Genomic DNA, 16,871 nt, shown 5'->3' on the forward strand with positions numbered 1-16,871 from the left:
GTAGTCAAATTGAGAATGTTATACCTGCAAGGCCATTCTATTGAATGAGAAGGGAAGAAAGAATAATCAAATGAAATAATCAATTTCATTTCTCTGCAGATTCACCTAGACCTGAAAAGAGAGAGACTAAGTGTCCCATTCCTGGATGTGATGGCACAGGGCATGTGACTGGACTCTATCCACATCACCGCAGTCTCTCAGGCTGCCCTCATAAAGTCAGAGTGCCCCTAGAAAGTGAGTACTTGCTTTCAGTGCAAAGTGGCTTCTTCTTCAGAATATCACTTGAATATAATCAGCTTCATTTTCCTAGTAGACAAATTGGAACAATCAATGTACAATTCCCTCTCAATGTGTAGCAAAAAGAGTATTTATTTGGTTGGATGACCACCCAATCCTTTTCACCTGATATAGAAGCCATTCAAAGTAACTATAATGCTGCTGTTTAGCCTCAATTGACAATAGAAGCAAATGTCAGGATGGATGAGACACATGAAGATATTACCCTTCTAAATAGTCTTTCTCATCTCATTGAAGTGCAAGGACGAGTATAAAATTATATATTCCAAAAAGGAAGGGATCTTACAATTTGTTCATCATCTCCAATCTCCTCATTTTACAAATAAGGAAAGTGAAATCCAGAAAGGCTATGGATAGTTAAGGGTAGAGTATTGAAGGCAAGTATTCTCACTCCAAATTCCACATTCCATTGCTCTACAATGCCTTTTTTTTTTTAAATTCTCTCATGGCTTTCCATGGCATGAAGCAATGGTATACAATTAGCTCAAAGTATAAAAGTAAAGGAGTTCAAATTTCATTACAGCAACCAAACATCTTACTGAATCCTTTTGCAGCAGATAGAAAGGGCCCTTGTGGCTTACCTACTTATCTTTATAATGTAGCCAATTATGGGTTGAATTCCCCCCTCCCCCATTGAAACATATTTATGGTAACACCTGTTGAGCTGCACAGGCTGCTGTGATTGGAATGCCTCAACATCATTAATGTTCTTAAAAGCAAGATTTTGCAAATCACCACACATCTAATCAGCTCAGTACTGTCCTGCTGGATTAGCAGTTCCTCAAAATGATTATCTGATTGTTCACTCAACCACGTTCTTCTGCCAGTAACCAAATAGCAGGAGGGAAAACTGTACAAAGAATCAAAATGATATCACTTATGATATGAAGAGGACTGCATCCAGAATTTCAATCTGGGAAGAAAGGGAAAGAGAACTGTTTGAACAAGTACAATTTCAAATGTGGAAAAACAAACTCCTGAGCATCAAGAATTAAATTCAATGCATAAGGGGAAAAACCCCAGAAGATTCTTTAACATTTTCTGTTAATAGCAGTAGCAGCAACAAAAAGCAGTCTGGTAATATCATGACGTGAGGAAAGTGCAACTGTTTCCTTCACAGATAATGTGAAATCCTCTTATGTTCACCTATTTTTATTTAAATATATTTTTATAAAAGAACTGGGAGAAGAATGAGAGTATATATGTGTGTATATATATATGATTGTATGCATTTTTAATTATATAACTGAGAAATAAACAAGTGAGCGCATATAGTTTTTAGAATAAATTGCCAATTTTTCTTAATGTTTTATGCTTAGTTCTTGCCATGCATGAAAATGTGCTCAAGTGTCCCACTCCTGGATGCACAGGAAGAGGCCATGTCAACAGTAATCGTAACACACATAGAAGGTAATCCCAATTAGTTGTTCTTCCTTTCTAATTAAACAGACAAGAGGGAATTAGTTCTAATACATTGAATTCAAAGTTGTCAACTAACAACATGATATTACAGTATCGTGTGTACAATCAACTTCAGTTTCTATCCAAAGCAACTGATATGTTTCTTAATATCCATATAAATCATGAAACTTATGTTGTAAATTTCCTTTCTATAAAATGTTATCTTGATAATCATCTAACTCATTACAGACCAAAATGTGTTTGCTCTCTTTCTGAGACTGGTGGTGGAGTTGTATATATACATACAGACGGCTGTATAAATACTGAATTTTATGTATGCACTGGAGCCACACTCTTACATTATTTGCTATGAAAAAATAATGGGTGGGTGAGCCTTGGACTTCATCCAATAAGCACTAGGAGCACTGCCAAAAGGATCTCCTTATAAGCACTTTTTGCCTATAAAGCAGATCCATGGCAGATGCCTATGACAGTATTATCTTGAAACTCCAATTTGCATAGATAAATATATAAATGTCTACCTCTATAGAGTTACATATAGAAGCACTTTTCTGTAAATGCTAATATTTCTCTCTCAATATAATTCATACTCTACTAAGCAGATATGACCATAATCCTGTATGCCATATCCGTAACTCTTACAGTCACATCTGAGAGGACGTCACATTATACACACTCTTCTTTTGGGGTGAGACATAAAACTCTCCTAGAGATCCCAAATTAAAATTCAGGGTAGTAACTACATTCCCTCTAGTGGTCTAACCAAATTACAATTTGAGTAATTTCATTCTTTTGGCCCCCAAATCCAGACAATATCAGTTGTGTACAATTGAATTCTTCCACCTTCCTCCCTCCCCAATTAAATAGCTTTTTGATACTAAAACACATTTTTAGCTGACAGCTATTATTTACCCCTGAGATTGGTGAACATAGTTGGCAATGAAGTTTGCAAAATGCTTTGGGACGAGAATGGTGCTATGTGAACTATTAATATAACTTAACTATTTATTGTCTGCCAAGTATGTGAGAGGCACATGTAAATGCAAGGAACCGTTATTATTTTAACTCAAACCCTGCCACTTCTTTTTAAAACAGTCTTTCTGGTTGTCCAATTGCTGCAGCTGAAAAATTGGCAATGTCCCAGGATAAAAATCAGCTTGACTCTCCCAAAACCGGGCAGTGTCCTGACCAGGTTCACAGGTATGAACCTCACATGATATTCCTGACACTCTATTTTGTGTAATTGATCTTATACTTCAGGGTCTCTTTCATCCATCACATACCAGTCTTAAATGGTTTGTCCTCAACCATCAGCTACCAATAAGCATCTCTATATGGTGAGACCATTAGAAAGACTGGGCAGGTTAAGCCACATTATGGATTATCTTATCTAGATCCTTTGTACTATAACAAATAATTCACGGATAACTCCAATATAAATAATGGATCAAAATACAACAGAACATATGACATTAGCCTGGATCTGTCATAGTCCTGTCATGTCATAACTTTAAAGGATTCCATGATTGAAATCAAGTTTAGCCTTCTTTCATGTGGTAGAGGGACCTAAGTAACCCATCCACACCTATTTAAAAAATCATATGATAATATACTTTTAATTTTATTTCAAATTCTGCTCCATCCATATGGATAGATTATTTCATACCACTAATATGATAACCATTATAAAAACTGCTCTTATTGAACCGTTATTTTTAATTAAAAGACTGTCATGTGGTCACATGGGTAGTTTAAATACCTTGGATTTATAGAAACATAAGTTATAATACAGATTTAAGAAGTTTGATAGTCTGATATAATGGCAAAAGCATTATGATTATGTAGACAAAAATTAGGTTCAGTATAAAATGAGATGAACCAGTTCCTATTACTTTAAAGCAAGGATGGAATGCCCAGCCTGTGTACCGTATAAGGCCCATGAAATCATTTGCTAAAGCAACCATAGGCGATGATGAGCTGGAAACTAAGTATAACAACCTTCCACTACTTGAGTACTATAAGTTGATAATTTTGTATGACCTATGAATAATGTTATAAATATCTAAAAGACCCTTGGCAGAAAAAAAAAAGCTTTCCCACTCCTGCTTTAAAGAATTATACAACGAGTAAAAACCAAGAATAAGCACTCCAACTCATACTACAATTTCTCATAATATAGTCAGTTAGCATGCCTTTAAGTGCCTAATATGTGCTGGGCTCTGTGGCAAATGCTGGGGTACTATGCTTTACCTCATCCGCAATGATTCCCATAAGCCCTGGAGCATCCTCCTACCATTTGAACCAAAAAATAATCAAATGCTTCAATCTTCCCAGATCATTTTTGTGTTTGTTGGAACTAGCCAATCTACATGCTTAACAAAATGTAAAGATATAAAATTCATTGCCAGAATGTAATTTTATTCAGAGCATATTTTCCTTGAACCCTTTTGTCCCAAGTAACTATTAGCTACCTAGATCAAACAGTATAGATCACAAATTACTAAATGTTAGTGAAATATTACACAAGGAAATGAGCCAGCCCTCTAAATAGTCTCCGATCTGATTAAATTATTTACCTGAATAGCTCAATGTTCTCACTGTCCCTTTCACTAAATAAAACAATATATATGCAGCTACTTTATAAACATAGTTATTTCTATATTTACATGGCATATGTCATACATGTATAAAAACATGTATGTTTACATACACAGAGCTATGTAGTTCTACTTTAAAATTGTTTATTACACAAAACATTTCTGTGACTAATAGAATACCATTTGAAATGGTACTTAGACTCCCAAATTTGAGGAAGAGTTTATATTTGACATTATGCTAGGTAGTCATATTTAAGAGGAAAATAATAGGGAAAAATTCCTATTTTCTATTTTTCTATTGTCAAATTCTGAAATAAATATTATTGTCCATGTGTTTTTATCATTGTCTTACAACAAAATGAGTCAAGCATTCTTCTTCTTTGGATTGAGTGACTATGCTATTACCTTAGAAGCTCAACCTCTGAACTTTGCACCAAGGTATAAGAGATTACTTCAGGCCAGTGGTAATGACCATGGTCCACAATTCTCCTGAGTGTGGCCTAAATCAGATTAAAATGTAGATCTTGTATATGATTTAGTAGCCCCCATTTCTATTTGGTTTTGATAACTCTGTTCTAGGTGTTCTAGCCTTTCTATGAACTTCAGCATCCCAGAGAAACAGCTTTTCCTCAGTACTCTTGACCTAGGGATTTCTTTTTTCTATAAACCTAATCTTGTAACACTCGTGGCTAAAGTTGCTGAGATATTAGCCTGGATATCTAAACCTATTTCATACCATAGATTCACCACTCTCAATCATTAAATTACCATTTCTCTTCTAATGCCATCATTGATGTTGGGTCCCTTGATTTTAGTATATTTATATAGCATAGAAGAAAGAAAATTAGAAGTAGAACCAGGAGAGAGAGAACTGGATTTGAATCTTGCCTCTGACATTTACTAAATTTGTGACCTTAACCAAGTCCTTTAATTTCTCTGAGACTCATTTTCTATTTCATGGGGTGGTAAGGATCAAGAAAGTATATAAAAATTCAGTTTAAATGTCAGTTATTTTTATATTGCTCCTCGTTTTGTCAGTTTGCTCTAAGACTGTCAGACTTAATTATCTTTGTTCATGATGATTATTCTTAAGGGAAAAGACTATATAAAGTCAAAAATACTACAAAGCTAAGACAAAATAAGAATTTGAACTCAGATCTTCTGATTCCAAAGTCAGCACTTTTCCACTGCACAACCTTGCTTCTCAGAGTTTCATCTCCAATGATGCTTATAATATTCCCTTATTCCTACATCTTACTTCCATTTGATACAAAACAAGAATGCTTTTCTCCCTCCAGTATACTCCTCCAGACTGACCAAATGAAATACTTTTAAAAGCTCATCAATACATACTAAAACCCCAATCATACTCAAAGTGTTTCAGGAAGCCTACTAGTCACTAATAGACATTTAGCATTTCACACTTTTCTTCTAAAACATTAAGTCACTACCCCTTTCCGGGCTAAAGTTGAGAGCAAGATGAATGATACCTCCTAAAAGTACTATTAGTTTTTTCATCCCTCAGAGAAAAGAATAATTCAACTATCATCTGATTCAATCCCAACATTCACAAATGTTTTTTGCTTCTGTTACAAAAAGAGTACTACATTTATACATCAGACATCAAAGTGAATATTTCCTTCTATCTTATTATCCCGCATTGATAGAACCAATACACATCACCTATACCGTAATAAAATGTGGCAATTTGTAGGTACTTTTCTCCAAAAAGCTCAAGGTGATTAACAAATATTTTCTAAATTGTGGAAATACGTATAGAAGAATTGCACTGTTTAACTAAATTACTTGCTATGTAAGAGGAGGTGGGGGAACGCAAGGGAAAAATTTGGAACTCAGAGTTTTGCAAGGGTGAATGTTGAAAACTATCTTTGCATATATTTTGAAAATAAAAACAAATTTAAAATATTATCAATGTGAACTTTGAAATAATACTCCTCTGAAATGACAAAGGCAGAACTATTCCTGTCATAGAGATGGGAGAGAGTCAGAATATATTTTAATCATGGTCATTAAGAGAATAAGGCATAGAACTCTGAAGTTTTAAGTACTGAGTGTTTTACTAATGTGTGTTGCTATCATAGTCCTTTGTTCCTTCTGATGTACTCTGTGTGTATTAAGTAAATAACTATGAGCTTACTGACTCTATGATATGTCTGTCCACTTTCTTTCCAGGTGCTGATATTTATATATTCATATTTAGTTCTTTTTTCTGACTTTTCTATTCTACCCCTTCTGTCTTTCCAGGATGAGCCTAGTAAAACAATTTGAGTTATCTCAGTTCAGTTTCCGATCATCACAAACAGTCACATCTCCTAGAGCTACAATGACAAAAGAACAAGAGAAGTTTGGAAAAGTTCCATTTGATTATGCCAGCTTTGATGCTCAGGTTTTCGGAAAACGCACAATAGTACCAGCAGTACAAGGACAAAATCCACCTCAGCTTCCTGAATGTAAGCTTCAATTTCTAACAGTGATAGAAAGTACATACATTTCTACTTAGAAAGATGGAGGAAAAAGAGGGGAAAAATCATTCTGGATTTTTTTAAGTGTAAAAAGAATAATTAGTTACAATCTAGGTGAATTTGAGTTCCTAAAAAAAGGAATGGAGAGGTATCATGGGATTAGGAATAGAGACCTGGTTTGATTTGTAGATTAGTGGATTTATGGCATGTTAGAGCTAGAAGTGACTTGAAAGATTATTGGATCATAGGATATTAGATTCAGAGAGAGAAGGAATCCAAGAGACAATTTTATATTTTACAGACAAAGAAACTGAAGCCCAAAGAACCCAGGTGACTAAACTAAAGTCATATTAGCTTTCTATTAGCAGAACTGGGACTCAAACCCATGTCTCCTAGATGACTATATCTTTTTCTAAGACTCTTTCTATGTGATCTAGGAAAGTCCATGTAAAATCTCTGCGCCTCAGTTCTCTGAGCTTTAAAATGATGGGGGTGGTTCTAGTTCAGAATTCCTGGGACTGACATTGATAATTTTATTATTTGAGTATCTTGCATTTAGGTGATGTTACCTAAGTTTTGGGAATTTAAATATTTCTATAAACAGTGTGAAAAGCTTTAACTAAGATGCTATTATTATGAAGTGAATAAAAGAAATTCTAAAGGATATTTATTATGCATCTGTCTGGAATTGGATTTGACAAATTATAGGAGTTAAGAGCTATTGTGATTCAGTCATTTTTATTTATATTGAAACCAAAGAAAAGAGACATGAATGTTGAACTGTTTATTTGAAATCCTACTTAAGCTGCAAAAACATTCAGTTGATTAAAAAGGTAAAAGGGAAAGATTTGAAAAGACACAATTCCCAAGAATCACATTTTTCCGTTGTGGAAATATATATGTAAGGCCATGGAAATAATGCTATAAAGAATCTAAGACTCAGATATAGGTTGAACAATATAACCTTTGAGATCCTTTGAAACTCTGAGATGACATAATTCTATATTTATAAATAAATATAAGATTTAAAATAGAAACATTTTGAAATGCATTCATGTTTCCTTTAATTTGGTGACACATCTATTTAGTCTAAAAAAGATAAGAGTTCTTACAACAAAAAATTATATACAATTATTTCCTTGAATTTTTTCCTACAAAATTGTTCAAACTCTTTAAAACACTCAGATACAAAGGTGAGACTCTAAAGAAGCACATAAGTTGATTTGTGCCTCTGTTAAGTTAGTCACACGTTAAGAAGGTATCTAAGTACCCTTTAGAATCATTTACCAGAACTTGAATTTGTTATACTTGACTTACATGGTCATTTTGGTCTAAACTACAAAGAGATGGATAATACTTTTATTTTCTGAAAAAAAGCATCCATTTCCCATGAGATGTGGGGCCAGAATACTATTAAATACTCTTATGAGAATATATTAGAATTCTTTTCAAGTATAAGCTATGGAAGCTTAAAACTGCACTGAGCCTTTTGGGAAATGATTGGAAGAGAAAATTTCATTCTCACTGATATTTCAACTATCCTGACTTGGAAAAAAACAGTATTTCAACTATTCTGGATAAACAAATATATACTAGTCATGTCAGGAAAATTATATTTTCAAATTAGAAAATAGCAAAATCGCCTTTAATAGAAACTTAACTATAAGTGGTTTCCAGGAAAAAAGATTTACTGCATTCATTTTAATGCAAAGAATTTATTCTGTTTAGTAATATATATTGGGATATATTATAGAATAATGACCTGGTATCAAATTCTAATAATGATAACAATAACAAATAGCTAACACTTACATAGCACTTGAAAATTTGTAAAGTTTTGGTATACTTTTTACATGTCATCTCAAGTGAGATAACAAAACTTTACATACATGTTAAAGTTTGCAAAGTGTTTTAAATATATTTTATACATTTTCTCATTTTATAAAGTTAGAATAACCAGTATAATTATTCTTTTCCATATTATACACAGTAAATACATATTCCTGTTTTAATAGACATTCAATAGTCAGATTTGCTTTGCACTATTCTTCCCCTTTTTTATGATTTAGACCTGGGTTAATAACTGAAATGTTCTATGTTTTATTTTATTGAAAATAAATTTGTCAGATTTTCTAAAAGAACGATATATTTTTTATTTGTCTGCATTGTGAATATTACATTTCCCTTGCTACACAATACCTCAAAATATGAAAATAGATTTCTTTTTCTATTTATAAATAAAAATATAATTTGTAATAAGCAGCAATATGATACCAGAACTCAATCTTGATAACTGAAATGCATTTCTATTCACCTTGAAAACCTTTCCCTCTGTCCTTAACTCACCCTACTCTATATGAATTTTCAATGTGCCAGTTCCTGAAAGACCCCACAAATGCTTCATATCCACCTAGTGGAACTAAAGCCAGTTTTAACTGTGAATGGTTTTACTAGTTTAAGGGGGATGGGTAAACAAACATTGAATTTTATTCTTATTTTTCATTTTTATCTCCTAAATTAGTACAAGTAGTTATGTGATCCAGAAACAAAATACTTTACTTTAACTGAACTAGCATGTTCTTTGAATTCTAGAAGTTAAAGTTATAAGCCTTTCTATCATGATCCTTATGAATTTGCTGGGGTGTTGGGTTTTTTTTTTTCAAAGTATTTCACAATGAATGGTGCCAGTGCACCTGCCCCACTAATGGTATAGAGTTTTTGTTTAAACAAGAAAGAAAGAAAGGGGGAAAGGGGGTGAGGTGGGGAGAGTAAATACTAAAATATTAAGATGAGTTCTTTTCCAGCAATCAGATAATTTGATCCTTGGACCTCTGTTAAAGGGAATCTGAGTAACCTGTATTTAACATACAGATGGAAAAATGGACCATGTTTTAATTTATTCTTCACACATTTTAATGTACAAAATTACCACCTGAAAAACAAATCTATTTAATGACTAAAAACACATACATGCAATGGCTAATCAAATCTCTCTTCAACAGCAAAGCATTTTTCAAATCCAGTGAAACTTTCCAATCGACTGCCTAGTGCTAGCGCCCACACACAGAGCCCTTGCCGTGCCAGCTCTTATAGCTACGGTCAATGTAGTGAAGACACCCACATGGCAGCAGCTGCTGCTATCCTGAACCTTTCCACCCGCTGCAGGGAAGCAGCAGAGATCCTCTCCAACAAACCACAGAGTCTGTCTGCCAAGGTAGGGTAGTCCAAGAACCTGGAGGGTGTGCTAGTGACTGAACTGTGAGAATAAACTGCCTTTCATGTTCGCAACTACATTTAAAACATCCCCTTCCTCCCCCTCAAAGAAAGACTTTTTTCCTTGCATGATCTTTTCCAGAGATTCAGAGAAAAATAATAAGGTACCTGAATGGTTCAATTGAAAAAAGAAAGAATAAGTATATGGTTCTGCTTTGATCCTTAATACTGGATCTGAAGAAAAATGGGAGGGAATAGGGGATGAAGAGGTAGAAAGAGAAAGGGAGGAGTTAGCCAGATTTCAAAATTGGTTTGGGGGAAGGGTGAGGGAAGATGAAAGGAGAGTTGATGTTTAAAATTTTTCAGTTCTTTATTTTTTTTGTCAGAAAAATCTGTGATCATAAAAGATGGCTGAGCTAAGAGAGTGAGGCTTGTAAAAAAAAAAAAGATTTTGCACATATTACTCAAGTAATTTAATTACTGTGCGTTACTTGAATATTTTATACTACAAAATGGTTAGTTTAAATAGTTATGGTAAAGCAGAAGGACACAATTTTAAAATCAGAAGAAATGGAAACTATGGCATTGGGTACAGAGATGTTTTCCTGGCTTATGTAATACTTTACATGTGCCTTAGAATTTATGTTCTGTAAATGAATGAGTAGTTTAACTTGAATCAAACTATAGTTCTGGCTCATGGAAACTTATTGTGTCTCCAAAGCTTGGTAGCCGCCAGAAAATGCACATTTTCTCTAATAATATTGTTTGTCCAGAAACAAGACAAATTATTAGGCACTCTAGAACAAATTCATAGTCTAGGTAATTTGGTAGGAATATCAAACCAATCTTTACCTTTTGCAAGCAGCACGTTTATTTTCTGAATAGTTAGCTGGCCACATCTAAATTGTGTAGTTAGCAGATCAGCTATTTATTAATAAACTACTATTATTACACTTCAAGTTATAAAATTGTGTCCTTCCACCCTATAGGAAATCTTCAAACTAGCCATTTCCTTCCATTAAAGTAAACATTTCACACTACTATTGAAATAACGTTAGCTGTAATATTTACCTGTCTTTTGCCTTCCTTTTTATATCCATATCTTGCAACAGTGCCTAGCACATAGTAACCATTTAATAAATGTTGTTTATTGATTAGTTGATTGACAGGAATGAATATATTATATTCTAGGGGAAAATTAAAGAAATGCTTGTCACTTGAATACTTCAGGGATTCATGTTTCATCATGTGTGTTTAACCCTTCTTATGGAAACAAATTGTGACCTTAATCTATAGTTTTCATGAATTGCCTGCATTCTTTTACATCTCTCACTCTCAATGTATCATTCATTCATTCAGCAGCTATTTATTAGGAGCCTTATAAATAACAGATATTGAAAGTGTTAAAGATAAAAATGAAAGACTTTACCTTCAAAGAATTTATATGCTATCGATAAAAAATAATATAAACATGTAAATACAAAATAGATACAAAATTATTTTGGAGGGGAGGGGAGGGTATTAGCAACAAGAAGGCAAGGCAGTTATTGGACAAACTTCCTATAGGAGACAGCATTAAAGGTAAACCTTAAAGAAAACCAGGAAAATTTCCATTAGACCAAACCTCTGAGGTGAGGTGAGGAGGGAGTTCATTCCTATTGTGTAAGACAGTCACCTGTACAAAAGCAGAGAGATAGGAGAAATTCCAGAATGTCATGTTCAAGAGACAGCATGTAACCACATTTGGCAACAACATCCAGAACAAGAAACAGTGTAACCTACCTTCTGATAATGGGTCTTTCCAACATTGCTGTGCTAATTTTCAGACAACAAAAATGTAGTTCATTGCTGCAACTATTCCCCCATTCAGCATGGTAGAATCTGCCAGGATTTACCCTCTGCTCCAGTAGCCTATGAGAACTTAGGGGTCCCTCAAAGCTATGATGAGATATTAGAGTGGGACTTTAGTGGAAGGATTATTTAAATACTTGTTTTCTAATGAAATTTCTTAAAGTGTAAGATTTATGTAGTTTAAAAAGAAATAATATATGATGTCCTAGGCATCAAGATTATTAGAAATGGAACTTTTTTTAAAACACAGGAAAGTCTACCTGGTCATCTGCTTCCCGATATCTGTGCCAGTCTTTCAGGAGACCACAGTGGCATCTCAGTGCCACATAACATTTGACAGAAGAATCAGAATTAGTTTCTGGACAGAACAGAGCCAACTTAGCCCCATGAAGACTCAGTGGCCAAAAACTGCACAAAAACAAATTTTAAGCAATAAGGTTTTTGAACAAAGGAAGCACAATCTTTTTTAAAAAGTACAGCAAAAATTATCAAGCTGTAGTAATTCAAACTCATCCAGCAAATCTAAAACCATTTTAATATGCTTTATATTTTTGTATTATTATTTTGTATTATTGCATTATTTTATAACTATAGCTTCTGTTAATGTTTTTAACCCATGAATATCAAGGTGCTGCTTCTTTAATACATCACTAACAATGTTAATACTTACAAAAATTACTAAAATGATACAGAATGAATACTTTCAACATAGTAAGATACAAACTTCCTTATTTTTGCAAATAGTTTCATATTTTTTCTCTGACTCTTAGATTCTGTTTTATCAGGTACTAAATCCAAGCAGTGAATCATGTAAAAATAACTTTTTTTTAGCAGTACAAGCTGATCTTTCAAAGTATATTTCTAGTCAGAAAAAAATGACTTTTCAATTGGTGCCTTTTTGAAATTAAAGTGTTATCTTCCTGTGTATTTCTTATTTCATTATTGGAAATGCAGTCATGGCAGGTTTAGAACTAGAAGAAAAATATGGCATGTAAAGAGTGTGAGGGACATTGTTGTCATGTCTCATCAAACACATTGTCAACCAAGTTTTAATTGCATAAGCCTGACAATTGATGATGATGATGTAAGAGACAGAAAGTGCACAGCTTGATTTTTAGGATGAGTTTGCAATACTGGCAGTTAGAAAACCTATCCTTTCCCCATGAAAATGTCTCATTCGACACAGTGGTTGTTAAGAGAGGATAAATATGGCACCCCACCATGTCACTTTCATAGAGTGCTTTCCTGGAGGCCCAATAATACACACAGAACTTTAACGACTTGCAAAATTCTGTCCTTGTTTAATCCTACTTATCTGACAATAAAAAGAAAATTCATTACTTCTTTTTAAAATTTTCTAGAAGAGAAAAAAATCCATTGGTTTGTCCAATAACCTTGCAAGAGTTTGCATATACAGTTCACAATATAAGCCAATTACATTGTATCTTTGTTCACTTCTTATCAATATATCCTTATGAAATCAATTGAATTTCTACCATCATAAATGGTTGGTTATGTGATCATTGCTATTATTCCACAAAAGTTGAGCATCTTGAGTTCTATTTTTTAGCAATTAGGATATTGAGATTAGGTAGTTTTGTCCCTTCTCTAGACTTCTGTTCAAAGCTTTTTTGATGTCTTGAAGGGAGAAAAAAAAATCTTTCATATTATCTTGCACCCAAGTATTCATTAAATCCCTACTAAATGAAAAGTACCATGCTAAGTAATAGAAATGCAAAAGCAAAATAGAAAACAGTCCCTGCTCTTAAGAAATATTATAGCTAGATATTGAAGACATTATACAAGTTTAGCTACAATCCTCGTCCTAAAGATGATTGTCTAATACAGAAAAAGCTAAAGTTTGAAGAACATCATTTGACATTTCTTAAAGATCCAAACAAAAAGTGATCTCACTTTTACGTTTTCATAGCAATTTGCCTATACCTCTCCTTTTGAATTTATTCTTCTCTATATTGTAGGCTTTTGTATGCTTATCATTCTTCCCACTGGATTGTAAACTCTTTAAATTGAGACTACATAATAACAATCACTATCCTTTACCAGTGCCTTACACAGAGTAAGGATATACATGTTTGTTTCTTTGTTTGTTAAATTACATGACCAAACTCTAGAGTATGTTAGGAGGCAGATACAGAAAAAGTAGAGTCCATGATGCTTTGGGAAGAATACTACTTCCTCTAGGGGTCAGGATTGATAAATCACATTCCATTTTGGAGTGTCTTTAAGGGGACAAAGTGAAATTATTGATTCCTTATTATGTTATTTCTTGGATTTCCATTTTTCAAATGTGAATGACTTTATATATTAGCAAAAGGGATATAATGGGAAACTCAGCTGCCCACATCTAACAGAATTCTTAATTTGTGATCTCTAATGGAGGTGGCTAGTATAAATATGTAATTTTGAAACCAATTATTGAAGTCACTAAGTTTGAGCTTATTACTATTATCTTTAACAATAATCAGTTCATAAATGAACCCAAATTTAGTAGGGGAACTCAATTAGTTAGTGTAACATAGGAATTTCTGAGTCTAACTCCAGTCTCTGATACATACTAGCTATGTAACTTTAGACAACTTGATTATCTTCTCAGTACCTTTGGTGATGCTCTGTTTTAAGTTCTAGAGATGGCACTGACCAGCATTGGTAAGCATTGGTTATCCAGTAGTTCCCTATAATCAATGAAAACACTATCTCTATCTGAATTGTGATTGGCAGAAAACACTAAAAGTGTGTAAAAGAATAAAGACAATGATTCCTTCTTGTAGAGTAAAATGTTTTATGTCTCTTATTAATCTATAAAGAAATGAGGACAATAAATTCCCCTTTTCTATGACATGAGGGAAATGACATTTTAAATCTACAAAAACATTAAAACCTCTTGTTCATATATCACACCCATGCCAATTAGAAAGCAAAGTTATCCACATTGATTTTCTTTTTTTCAAGTCATCATCAATGGGAGAGCTGCAATTCACTAGATAGCATTGTAGCAAGAAGTGCAGGACTGAGAGAAGGGGGATAAAGATGACTATTTGAAATCTTAATAGAATAAATCCCAATATAAGATGGTAACAAAATCATTCAACTGTATTGCTTGCATGTCACTTTGGAGAATCAAGGAAGCAGAAATAAACAATAATGTTAGGAATGACTGAATACTAAAAATAGTTGTAGTTATCTTTCAATGTGTCAGGCTCTCTTCTGATTCTTCTGTGTATATTCTTCTGTGTATAGGATCAGTATATTGATCCTGAAACATCCATGTGAAGTTCCCCAAATTAGTTACTGGAATAAGCATGTGATCCATTTACCATCAAACCATCTAAGTCACTTATAAATCTTTATTGGACAGAGGTCTTGGGATTACTGTGAGACCAGTGTTTGGAAAGCCCCATCCTTAACCTAGGTAACTCAGGCTATGATACAGTCATAATGTTCGGCACAAACTGGCATTAGTCATTGAATTATCATCTCTCAGTGGAGTTGTTTGCAGAGAGCCTTGCTCTCTCCCAGTGAAAGCTTGTGCCAAAACATGTCAGAGATATTCCCCATTCTACTTCTCTCCTCCTACCCTTATCCACAGAGGTAGGAACAAGCTTCACAGTCTATCTTTATCCCCATCACTGTTGCTTGCCAAGCACTCTGTTTAATGTTTTGGTGTTTTCCCCACCTGTTTAGACAAAATGGCATATGCACAGTGTGCCTTAAAAGAAAACAAAAAATTGACACTTGCATGAAATGTTTAAAGTTCAAAGTCTGTTTTGTGCTTGAACAAGACCTGAAAACAAAAATGATGTCATATCTCCCTTTTTCTTCCCTGCTAAGAGAAATAAGCCAGTGGCTGTCTCAATTATTAGAATCAAAAAGCACCCTCCCTCCATAGTTCTATCCTAATGGCAGAATGATTCCAGTTATTGTCAGGAAAACATTATCAGAAAACAGAGGAAAAGGTCACTGGGTCAGGAATCATAGGAAAACAAATGACAACTATGGAGGAAAACCAAATGTTCACTGACTTTCATTTTATCCCCTGGACAATAGCATAAAGTAGCTTCTCATTTGTTATTCAAAGACCAAATAGAATCATTTAAAGAGGTTTCATATAATATGATTCAGATTCCCAGGGAAAGCTTGTTGGCCATGTGTAGCATCCTAATTTTAAATTTCAGTTTTAGGGGGCAGCTAGGTGGCAGAGTGGATAAAGCACCAGCCCTGAAGTCAGGGGGACCTGAGTTCAAATCTGGCACCAGACACTTAACACTTCCTAGCTGTATGATCCTGGACAAGTCACTTAACCCAATTGCCTCAGCAAAAAAAGCAAAAAGAAAAAAATCAGTTTTAGTTATCTGTTTCTTCTCTATTTAGCCACAGTAAATTTCAAGACTTGGTGCTTATTTTTTGCTGTGAATGTTATGGGTACTTACCACTTGTTGATTGTTGAACAAATCAGTATAAAAGCTCTGAGTTTAAGTCTTCTGAGGGTATCACTATTTCATTTTAAAGAAGTTTTCATGACTAGTTACATCAAATGCCACAAGTAAATTTTTGCTCTAAAATAAAAATTTCTATTCAACTTTAAATGAGTTTTTGACTCTTAGTTTTATAACTCATTCTTTTATTTAATAATATTTCTTAAGATATTAAGGCATTACATTGTGTTGGACCCATAATGTAATTTACAATAGATTCCAAAACAAATGGCTAAGAAATTAAACTACATAGCACATACAGTTGGTTCTTTGAATTCATCACATTACCCATCTCTTACAGCATGATAGTATTCCATTTCATTGATATATCATAATCTGTTCAACCATTCCCCAATCATTAGGTACATAATTTGTTTCCAACTTTTGAGAACTATTACAATGAACATTTTTATCCATATGATTTTTTTTCTTGCTCTTAGTAATCTTCTGGGCCTGTGTTCCCACTTGTATAATTTCTGGGACGAAGGTTATGAATTTGGCAATTTTAGTAACTT

General features: G+C 33.7%; 1 protein-coding gene across 6 annotated transcripts in view; it reads left to right on the top strand.

Moving 5' to 3' along the window:
* ST18 (ST18 C2H2C-type zinc finger transcription factor) overlaps positions 1–16,871 on the top strand; it is a 326,074-nt gene that overhangs the window by 260,628 nt on the left and 48,575 nt on the right. For 5 of the 6 annotated variants that reach the window (XM_031946404.1, XM_031946408.1, XM_031946406.1 and 2 more), the window contains 5 exons: positions 100–234; positions 1,617–1,707; positions 2,815–2,919; positions 6,582–6,787; positions 9,802–10,013. In XM_031946404.1, the coding sequence (XP_031802264.1) occupies positions 100–234; positions 1,617–1,707; positions 2,815–2,919; positions 6,582–6,787; positions 9,802–10,013 (749 nt within the window). The remainder of the gene's footprint in view (positions 1–99; positions 235–1,616; positions 1,708–2,814; positions 2,920–6,581; positions 6,788–9,801; positions 10,014–16,871) is intronic. The other variant, XM_031946407.1, reaches the window with a different exon arrangement.

The sequence above is a fragment of the Sarcophilus harrisii genome, chromosome 1 (genome assembly GCF_902635505.1).
Source record: "Sarcophilus harrisii chromosome 1, mSarHar1.11, whole genome shotgun sequence".
Lineage (NCBI taxonomy): Eukaryota > Metazoa > Chordata > Mammalia > Dasyuromorphia > Dasyuridae > Sarcophilus > Sarcophilus harrisii.